The sequence below is a fragment of the Manacus candei genome, unplaced genomic scaffold (genome assembly GCF_025592945.1).
Source record: "Manacus candei isolate 608988 ecotype Guabito, Panama unplaced genomic scaffold, ASM2559294v1 h1tg000011l, whole genome shotgun sequence".
In the NCBI taxonomy this organism is placed as follows: Eukaryota; Metazoa; Chordata; class Aves; order Passeriformes; family Pipridae; genus Manacus; species Manacus candei.
This window is the reverse complement of record NW_026138059.1, coordinates 10071736-10082547: the sequence shown is the minus strand read 5'-3', so window position 1 is coordinate 10082547 and position 10812 is coordinate 10071736. Positions and strand designations below refer to the sequence as shown.

Sequence of the window (10812 nt, the reverse complement as noted above, 5' to 3'; positions counted from 1 at the left end):
TCCTACTGAACTTCATAGGAATTTTGCTGGGAATTACGTTCCAATGTCTTTGAAGGGGTTGGAACTGAGCCTTGGAGCTGAAAGCATAGAAACAGTACAAATGAATACCATAATTAGCTAATGCTTCAATGTTCTGAACTGTAATTTAGCAACTGTATCCAAACATTTGTTATTGTTTGATTTATTTAGTGCTGGTATCTCTCTAGCTCTATGCCAATTCAAGCAACCTTAGTTGGATATTAAGCATCTAGCCTTCCTCTAACTTCTTCACCAATGATTGATCTGTAAATATGCTAATTTGTACATCAGGAGATCCAAAAGTTTGTGCTACTGTTCCCTATTCCACCCTCTCCTTTCTGCTAGCCCTCATTGCTGCTGCCTTCTAGACCACAAAAATGCCACTAGTCTTTCAGTCCTATTCCTAGTGGATATGTTTTGGTTTGAGCTAAATGTTTTCTTGAACTTCAGCTTCTTCATTCTCCAAAATCAAGTTTATGCATTACCCAGGGATGGGGAGCAGGGGAAGGAAAAGAGGAAGGTCCAGCTCCTCTGCTACTCTGCCTCGATCCTATCTGACATCCAAAGAGAAAGGCTCACTCAGTGCCTTTGGAATAGGTCCATGGCAGAATGTCTTCTCCCAGAAAAAGGTGAATAAAACTGTTGGGAGAGAATGTAACAAAACAAGCAAGGAGTCTCTCAGAGACAGGAGGCAGTGACTGGGGCAGGTGTTGGGGAGGGGGAAAGAAGATCCTGTTTTTCAAAATTACAATTTCAAGCTCATTTTGCACTGTGGCAGAGAACATCCTGGTTGCCTTTGAATCAGTATTGTTTTTTCAGGAGTAGAATTCAATAAAACGCAGATCACCTGAACTTGTGATGTGATCATGTAGGGGCCACAGTTAGGACATGATTTCTTACCATTGCCACTGCAAAATCTGTAAACAGATCCAGGTCTGGGGACAAAAGCTGGGGAGCAAAAGAAACGTGTGCTGTAGAGATTTAGTACACGTTTCAAGGCACTTTTTCTGCTTTAGGGAACAGCACCTGTGCATGGGATAGCCAGCACACAGGAGGCCAGAGAGCAGATGTTTTAAGGAATGACTTTCTCCTGGGTTACAATACTTTAGGTTACATGAGTAAGTACTGATGTAAAGGAAAATGAGATGAATTCAGGCTGTCAAAATATATTCTTTACTTCAGGTGAGGTATTAACATGATTGTTATCCTAAAGGTGAAATCCTCTCCCCTTTCTATCTCTTTGAGATATAAAAAAAACCCCAACCAAAACGAAATAAGACAACACAAGCCATATTGATCATAATCACTGCCTTAGCTTTTTTGGTAGGTGACACAATTAAAAGCTATCTTCTTATGCAGCCAATGACTTCATATCATGTAGTCACTCTTAATCAAGCTCTAGTATTTTGCCTAGTCTAAGAAATGCATTCACTAAATATTTAACTAGCTAGGGGAACTATTCACAAAGCTCAGTTTTGCTGAGTGTTAAAAGCTTGTAACACTGCTCATGACAGTGTGATTCTGCACTCAAGGTCTTTAAGATATAAAAAATAATTAATAGCCCTGCACTGAAATGCTTCTCAGAGCATGTATGCACATCTTTTCTCTCCTCCCCCCCCCTTTTTTTTTTTGTTAACCTGAATGAGAGGTTTAAAAGGCTGCTGGTTTTTGGACCTGGGCATCCTGGTGGGCACCAAGCTGAACATGAGCCAAGAAGTGTGCCCTTGACACAATAAGGTTAATGGGCTGCAACACAGATAAGGTTAATGGGCTGCATGGACCTGCTGAAGGGAGTCAAGTGAAGGGTCATACAGATCATGAAGGGACTGGAGCATCTGTTCTGTGAGGAAAAGCTGAGAGAGCTGGAACTGTTCAGTCTGGAGAAGAGAAGGCTCAGGGGGATCTCATCAATGTCTATAAATACCTGAAGGGAGGGTGGGAGGAGAAGGCAGCCAAGTTCTTGTCACTGGAAACCACTGAAATGACCAGAGGCAAGGGGCACAAGTTGTAACACAGAGGTGCCATCTGAACATCAGTTACTGTGAGGGTAACCAAGCATTGGCACAGGCTGCCCAAAGAGGCTGTAGAGTCTCCTTCCTTGGAGATACTCAAAAGCCATGTGGCCATGGTTCTCGACAAAGTCCTGGACAATCAGCTTGTTAAGCCCTGCTTAACAGGGTCCCTTCCACCCTCAACCAACCTGTGAATGTAGAATGAAGAATACAAGGCAGAATCCTGGTTTTTGTCATCTTGTCTACTGCCACCTCAGACCTGTGGGATGGCCTGGTTATCCTGAATGGCCTGCACAGGAACGTGTCTCAGAACAAAACATTCAGCCTGTCAAAGGCTTTTTGCTACAGAAGGTAGAGCAAGACAGCAAGTGGGGAAAGAGAAAGTGCTGTCACTTGACATTTCTAAGAGAACTGAAAATTAATTATTACCGATACTGATTTTTCCAAACCTATCTTTAAGTTCTTACAAGCCATTTTAAGTAATTTCTCTCCCTCCTCAATTCAATGGCTAGGGGAGGTCTCTTACAGCTCTCTTAATACCTTTCCCCAGTTGTCACATTTGTCTCTTCAGTGATGGGCAGCTCCCAGGTAACAGTGGGTCCCTTATGAACTTGCATTCTGTCTGCAGATGGTTCCACACAGTCCCTGATCAGAGACCTTTGGTCAGCACAATGGGGGAAGAGCTCGCAGCAGTATTAAAACCTTTCTTTCAAGCTCTCAGAGAAAGCAGGTAGCATCCATGTATTTAGACACAGTTTCATGAAGGGTAGCAAAAGGAGTGATTAATGGATGTCAGCCATCAGCAACCTCTGTCAAGGTTACTCAGGTCACATACAGGGGAAAGCACATCAGCAACTCTTACATGAGTTAAATAATGGGGTGCAAAATGTTGTTAAAGAAGGGCTGCCGGTTCCTTAACAAATCCAGTGGCTACAGCAGTGCTTGGGCTGGGAAAGCAGGGCTTGCAGCAATGTTCTGAATGAAGAGGAATAAGAATGGATGTCCTTGCTCCACACCTGATCACTACCATAGCCATGGTCAACACCTGAATTGAAAGAAAGAAAAGAAATCCACAAAACCCTGTATTGAAAAATCCACCTATCAGCAAAATCAATGGATAAGGTTGGTATATTACCAAGATTAAAGTTAAACTATCTTTTGAGGAAATAAATATTCTCCTCTTCTTGTGCAGCCTATTAACAGCCCAACTATCCTATTAAAAAAAAGTGCTAATACAACCAGTTACTGAAAAGCAGTGTCACTTGGACTGGTTGTAAGCTTCTCATTCCATGACCAATTACTACAGAGAACAGGTTATAGAAAGATCTTACAAAATACAAATTGATTCATCTCTGTGCACTGGAGACTTCTAGAAATAACAGATAAAACCATGATTTATTACACTGTACAAAACTAGATTCAGAACAGGCAAGTGCAGAATATGGTACATAATTTATTTTTTCTGTACATTACATATTTTTAAATTTCACTGACAAACCCAAAACTTCCCTAATTTTTCCTTTACCTGCCTAAGCCAAGCAATTTAGTTTGTTCTACAGGATAGATGAAAATAACTTCCTTCAGAATTTATCATCTGATTAATGTGGCAGAAGGTGCTTGAGCTCAAACTGACCGTCAGCGTTCCCCATAGCTTCAAACCCCCGAGGTTAGAACCTCGGTTGGCAGCATGGGCTTCTGCCACTGTACCAGAATGAGCAACTCCATTCTGCTTAAATTTCAATAATTTCTTCTTCTTAGAAGATGAATTAATGCAGTTGCATTTGTAGACATTCCAAACAGTATAAATGAAGGCTGTAGCTACCACCAGAAAAATGAGATTTCCAGTAGCCCCAGATTGGTGTCGAGTTCTGCGGGATGTGCTGAGATAGGTTATATATGTTTAATAAAGTCCTTAAGAAAAATAAATATATTTGCATAATGTATGTACAAAGATTGGTTGATTTCCTTCATTCATATAGGTTCAACAGCAGATATAACCACAGTTATATTTTATTCACTACCTCACAATGATTAATGTCACCCTGGTAGCAATGTAGTAAGAGTCTAAGAGAATATTGGCCTATTCTTTATAATAGTGCAAATTATATGGAGGTGTTTTGAAAACTGTGGCTTAAAGAAAGAAGGATTAACAAAAAAACCCCTCCTTTGGTCCCTGCAAGAGTAGTTTAATTCTTCCATGAAATTTTCAAAACTCCCCCACATAATTTTAACCAACTATTAAGGCGTCAAAAGCATGGATTTAAAGTTGAGATTTAAGTGGTCTTTCTTGGACTTAAAAAAAAGTCCACTGCAGATTTCCTGACAAAGAAATTTTCTTAATGCATCTCCTTCTCCTCCTGTCTTTTCTGCACAAAAGCAATACACCAAATAAACCTGTCTGATAATCTTCCCCACACATTTTTTTAAACTACAATAAAACATTACACTTAAATATATTGCACAAAAAGCATAACATATCCTGCCTGACTCTTCACAAAAATGGCCACAAACACAGGAGAACAGCTACTGAACACCTCAAAATTTGAATAGATCAATGAAATGCTGAGGAGATACTGGCATGAGACAGGTGTTTGGATCACTGGCTGTGCAGGGATGTCCTGTATCCTGCAAAATGAAGGAGAAAAAAAAGTAAGTTCTCTTTCCATACTTCACCCCCAATTCAGGAAAAAAAAAAAAAGGGGAAAAATTCTCTCCTCCTAGCAAAACAGAACCTTAGTTGGAGCTCTTGAAAAAGTATCATCTTCCTTATCCATTATATTTTGATAAATGTAATAAAAAGGCAAAAAGGCAACTGCTTTGTTGAACTTGAATTATCAGTCTAATCAAAAGCTGAAGTAAATTATTCCTCTAGGGAAAAATTAGCCCCTTTCTTTGAAAGTGAAGGGCAGCAGACACTTCCTCAAAAAACCTGAACATCATGTTTGAAATCCCAGTCTTAAAAGTTTTTCTACTTTGCTATTTTTCACCCAATATCCTTCTTTCCTCTTGCATTCCTACCTTTTCCCCACCTGAAAGCATTGCCTTAAAACAGAAGTGAGCACCCAGGCAAGTTAGGACTATTTAAGTCAGACAGGAAAGGCTTTGCCATTACAAATTCACTAAGCCTGCAGTGTTTTCTTTCACATTACTTGAAACTTTACCTCAGCAGAACTGTCTGATTATTTAAGATTCAAATTGGTCTTTGAATTCAAAGTTCCGTTTTGCACCTTATTAGAACTCCCCAAGGGAAGGAAATGCAGAAGAAGGCCCCAGACAGTTCAATGGAGAAGTTAAACAACTGGTTCAATATTGTTGTAAGGCTCAGAACCTGCCCTCACCAGGTTTTAAGGGGTTTCTCTCCCTTTTCCACCAGTGTTGATGAATACACCATGTGAGGCAAGAAAACTAGATAAATATATGGCAAGTAGATCAGAGACTACTGTGGTCTCCATTGCTTTTGTCTCCATAGGAAGTGAAGTTACATGCAATTCAGTTAGTAGAAGGAAACCTGTAAGTCAATTTTTTTCCTCACTGCCACATTCCCACCCAAAGTCTTTGCAGCACCAAAGTGCAGTAGGTGAAACACATTCTGAATGCTACTCAGCTTCATGTTCTAAATACTATGCAGCTTTTCCAGTTAAACTTGCTACTCTATTGATATATTGTTTGTGTTTTCCCATTGCGTCTATAGATGACTATGTGAATATACCATGTGGTATCACCTCCTCATCCTCCCACTTTTTTAATAATTGCTTTAACATCACCTAAGAAACAGGTTAGAAACAGTTGTTAGATTCATGACACAGAGGGGAAAAACAAACAAAGAGACCCAGGTAGAACTGCCTACTGGGGGAGGCTGCAGATGAGCAAGAACAGATGACCAAGACCAAAAGCAGAGGTGTTAAACTTAACACCTTCATCTTGAGATGACATCTACAAGGAAGAGCTACACCACATCAGCAAACACTCTCAAAGGTAGTTGCTGATGGCCTATTGTCTTCTCTACCCCTTGCTGTGTCAGTGTCATGCTTCCAGGAAAACACACCATCAGAATTGTAATTCTGGGAAAGACGGTAGGGCTTGTCCTCTTTTAGTACTTATTTATACTCCTGAATATTTTAGAATTTGTAACGTGCTATCTGCTTTCTCTGCACATCGTTATAAAAACACTTTTGTGTTTTCCTGACTGCCTAGTCAGGAATTACAGGTCCAATAAAAATCTCAGAGGTCAGTTCTTAGTTATTGAACCAACATAGACAGAAATTTTACAGCGAAAAAAAGAAGAATCATAACTTTCCTGTAATGAGTATTCCTCCCTCTAAGAGAAATATATTTTCATTGGAACTACATTTATTAATGTGTTCAAATCATATTGATTTTCAGTGTATCAAAGCTAAAACAGATTTCTTTTAAGGTAAAATGATAATTCCCCAGGAGGAGCATTTACTGTCAAATGTAGTTGTTCTCCTCAAACTTTATCACAGTTGGACATTAAGAACCTCTGTGTAAGTATTTTCACCATTTCTTCATTCAGAAAACAATGATATAATTGCCTCCCCCAACTCTCCCAAGTTACATGCAGCCTGTTCTGGGAATTTCCCTTTCAAAAAGGTATACAGGACTACAGCATTCCAAGTGGAGTAAAATCAATTTTATTTGCATTAAGGAAAGTTATTGAAGTACATGTTATTCTTTTCAGATTTAAGTACTGAATTAAATACATAAGGCAGTGCAGGAATAGTTTATAACACTGAGTGCAGAGAAACCTATTTCTTAGCAAAATCTGGCTGATCTCACTAAAACCACTGCCCCTATGTTTGTTAGAATTTGAATTAGAGTCCCTAGTTTAAATGGCATTAACAGGGAATATGGCAATAATGAAAGACAAAACTGACAAAAAAGTGAGATGGAAAGTCATCACTACCTTTACCTAACAGAGAAAAATCCTGAAGTATTCCTGCTTCTAAACTAATGTGGGGAAAAAAAAATCAAACCAAAGAGTATCAGACAATTAGAAATGAACACACTATTCACTTCAACATTACAGAACAGTTACCAATGAAAACAGATGAGACACAGGCAATACCTGGAGTAACAAAGCAAGGTGGTAGTCCTTTTGAGATCATGAAGAAGGAAGCGGGAAGGAGAGCAGTAAAGTAAAAGAAGCAGAGTTAAGGTTTATTTGAGCTAAGGTTCATATGCCATTTAGAAAAAGTCTTTTATTCTTGTGGCAAATCACAAGCAGGTTTGTGAGAACCTATACCAGCACAAGACCCAGGAAGACTAAGACCAAATGTGAAGCATACCACTTCTGCAAAATGTTTGCACTGTTTTCATAAAGCCTTGGATACTGAAAGAAGAAAAGGTATTTCAGCTTCTGTGGCCATATCTGGGGTAACTAAAAAGTGCTACATAGTGTGCTAAAGAAAAGACCTGTCACAACTGCATTGATCCTCAGTTGAACAGAAGAAATAATATACTCAAAAAGCAGTCACAGAGGCATCAGTCGACAATTAGTTTGTCATTACTTTTGCACTACTGAAATTATGTATTTTTCTCAGTTTCATCATGGACATACATATCTTTTACCAAAAAGTCACTTCTGAAAACAGTCATTCAATATGAAAAGTTTCTTATAATCATTCCCTCCTCTAACACAGAAGAGTACTAGAGTCACTGTAATTCTAACAATGATTTAGGAGTCTCTTACATACTATATTTAACATTACTTTGGTCACAGGCTTTAGACAAATACAAGAATACAAATGCCTCTTCTCAAAAAGCTCTTTAAACTTGTTAAAAGAAACACTATGGTTATTATAGCATACTGAAAGAGTGAAAAGTCATTTCCCTACTTCAACAGTTTGCTAATTCAACTCAGGAGCCATCAGTCCCTTCTTCTGCAAGGCCTTCTTTGAAAAGGGCACAAAATGCAGGACTGCAATAACTTCCTGTGTGTAGGCCTCTCACATTGCCAGCAATTATGTTAGATTACTAATTTCATACACTGATGAAAATTCTTCTCATCACTAGTTAGGTCTGTACCTTGGGGCTATTTTAGAACCTTGTGGCTTTGGTTATTAGAAACTCTTAACTCTCAGTGTGTTTACCCAAAATTACTTGTTTCATTCAAACACTTGTACTTTTCAATGGTAGTGCTACATTGACAGTTGTACTTAATGATCTTAAAGGTCTCTTCCAACCTTGATGATTCTATGATTTTCCTCTGTAAAGTAACTGTGATTTCTCTTTTAAAGTTTGGGCTTGGTGATGTTTTTTTCTGGTTTTTTTTGTTGGCTTTTTTTTTTTTGCCATACACCCAATAGAATTAGTCAGAGTAAAAGCTTTAGTTGAGAACAAAAACGTATAATAGTATGTCAACCACTGATATACATATGTAATTTAACAATTTGTCTAATCAAGTACGATGCTGAAGCTTGAATGAATTGCCAAAACCTGATAAAAGTTCCTTCTGATTAAGAAATATTTTCACTTAGCATGGAATTAATAACCTACCTCCTCTCCCTCTGCCCCCTACCTCTGCTTTGCTTCTCACCTCTCTTGAGAAAGCTTGGGAAAGGGTATAGATACAAGTGCCTGAACAAGAAAGCAGAACTATTTCCCCCCGCCCCCCATAACTCAGTGATCAGCACTACTTGACCCACATTGCCCTGTAAAGAGAGGGATGGTTTTTCAGACCAAAGATTAAGGTCTCAGTGTCCCTGCAAATAAGGGTGACAATTGTGCATAAATCAATTCAATTAATCTTTTTCAGCCTGATCAAATGTTTATTTTAAGACAGGGACAAGGCTTAGATACCAAGACCTAGAGAAGGAAAACTGGAATGCAAGCTCACAGGCTGGAAGGCACCTCAGGAGGTCTCCAGCTCAGCCTCCTGCTCAAAGCAGGGTAAACTGTGGGATCAGACCAGGTTGCTCTGAGCTTTTTTCAGTCAGGTCCTGAACACATCCAAGGATGGAAACTGCATCAACCCTACAGTAAACTGTTCCCTTGCTTGGCTGTCCTCGTGGCTTTTAGGTTCCTCTGAAGAAGTCTTCTCCAGCCTCTCCTCACAGGGCAAGTCCTCAAGCCTCCCTGATTATTTGAGTCTCACCTGAACTTCATCCAGTTTATCAGTATCTTTTTTGTATTGGGACCCCAGCTGGATGCAGTGTCCTGGATGCAGTATCCCAGATGCAGTCTAATGAGTGCTGCATGGAAAGGGATAATGGCTTTCCTCAACCTGCTGACTGTGCTCTTGTTAAAACAGCTGATCCCAAACATTTGATGTAGAGTTTTAATGCAGAAGCATGCAACTTATCTATAACTGCACCATCTCTTTAAGACTTGCTCAAATCTCCAGAATGAGGCAGTCAGCACTGAAATGGTGATGTAGTATGTACTGCTCATTAATCCACATTATCTTTAGAACTTACTGTGCTGTGTTTCACTAAAAATATAAAAGCCCAAAATGAGACCTATTATTCTGGTAGTAGATTGGAGTAGTCAAGGTAACAAGACATCTCCCTGCACAGGTTCACTGCCCCTTACTGTCACATACCATCTCTGAAGTTAAATATTTAATGCCAAACACATTTTAGTAATTTCTAGTATTAGAGTTATACATTCAATTATACCAAGATTGGAATGAGAGAAACTAACTGTAGGAAGCATTTACCCTTTACACAGCCAAGGCAGACAATCCAAAGAAATCTGATACCACAAATGCCCACCTGCATGCATGAAAGTCTTTGAAACTTCCCCTTTCAAAGAGAAAACTTTACCCTGCATATTGGGCCAGATGTCAAAGAGTTATTCCACTGTAATGAAAGTTCTTAGACATTCTTGACACAGATCTTTCAATAAATGCCCAGGCTTTTCACAGCAGAAGCCAATTCTGGCTATCTGCTTTCCTACTATTAATTTAGCAAAACATTAGTACCTGGAAGGGCTCCATGATATCAAGAATACTAAAATTCTAGATAACATCATTAAGTAACATGCTATTTCTATGAAAGCCAGCTTATCCTGTTAAATGACTTAGGTTTTTTAAAGTAAAAAAGCCTCACACTGACATACAACTCCTCTTAAACATCACAGAAAGATGAAACAAGAACAACTAATTTCTGTTAATTAAAACATGAGTAATATGATTTTTTCCCTAAGATTTCTCAAACATTTCTTGCTCTTTGCTGTCTACTGAACACTACCCATATCTGTCTGATCTTTCAGCTGCAAAATTAAAGAAGTCTCACTAACTGGAAGGCAATGTTATGGTGCAACCCAAAGTAAAAGCAGGACTATGAAATCACACACAAGTTAAACAAGAAAATGCCCTACTGAAGTTAAAATTATCCTGTAACTCAGCATGTGCTTCATTGTAAACATAAAAATCAATATAACACACATTTTAAATGAAGTTTCAAATATTCCTGCAAGCTTCATATGGGACAGAAGCAAGACTATAAAAATACAGAGCTTTACACCAATGTGGTAGGAATACTGTAGTAATTAGTTCTCATTAGAGATGTATTGATTACCATGTCATCATCAGCGAATCCTAACTTCAGACTACTCCCTAATAACTTTCTATAAGGTTAAATAGATAAAAGACAGAGTGCAACTCTTTTCCACATGCCACTTTTCATTGTAATTCTAAGTATGGAGGTTATCAGGTATCAAGAGATAAGAACACAAGATAAAGAACAACTTTAGAATTGAATACTGATTTTATGTGGAAGTTTTATATATTATTTTAAAGTTAGATACTAGTTATCCAATC

General features: G+C 38.6%; 1 protein-coding gene across 3 annotated transcripts in view; it reads right to left on the bottom strand.

The window, feature by feature from the left end:
* Positions 1 to 1630: 1630 nt before the first annotated feature.
* FBXO25 (F-box protein 25) overlaps positions 1631 to 10812 on the bottom strand; it is a 28699-nt gene continuing 19517 nt past the window's right edge. The window contains exons 9-10 of one of the 3 annotated variants that reach the window (XM_051778121.1): positions 7117 to 7143; positions 1631 to 4655 (exon numbers count right to left, since the gene is read on the bottom strand). In XM_051778121.1, coding sequence (XP_051634081.1) covers positions 4566 to 4655; positions 7117 to 7143 — 117 coding nt within the window. In that variant the 3' untranslated portion in view covers positions 1631 to 4565. The remainder of the gene's footprint in view (positions 4656 to 7116; positions 7144 to 10812) is intronic. The other 2 variants (XM_051778124.1, XM_051778123.1) reach the window with 2 other exon arrangements.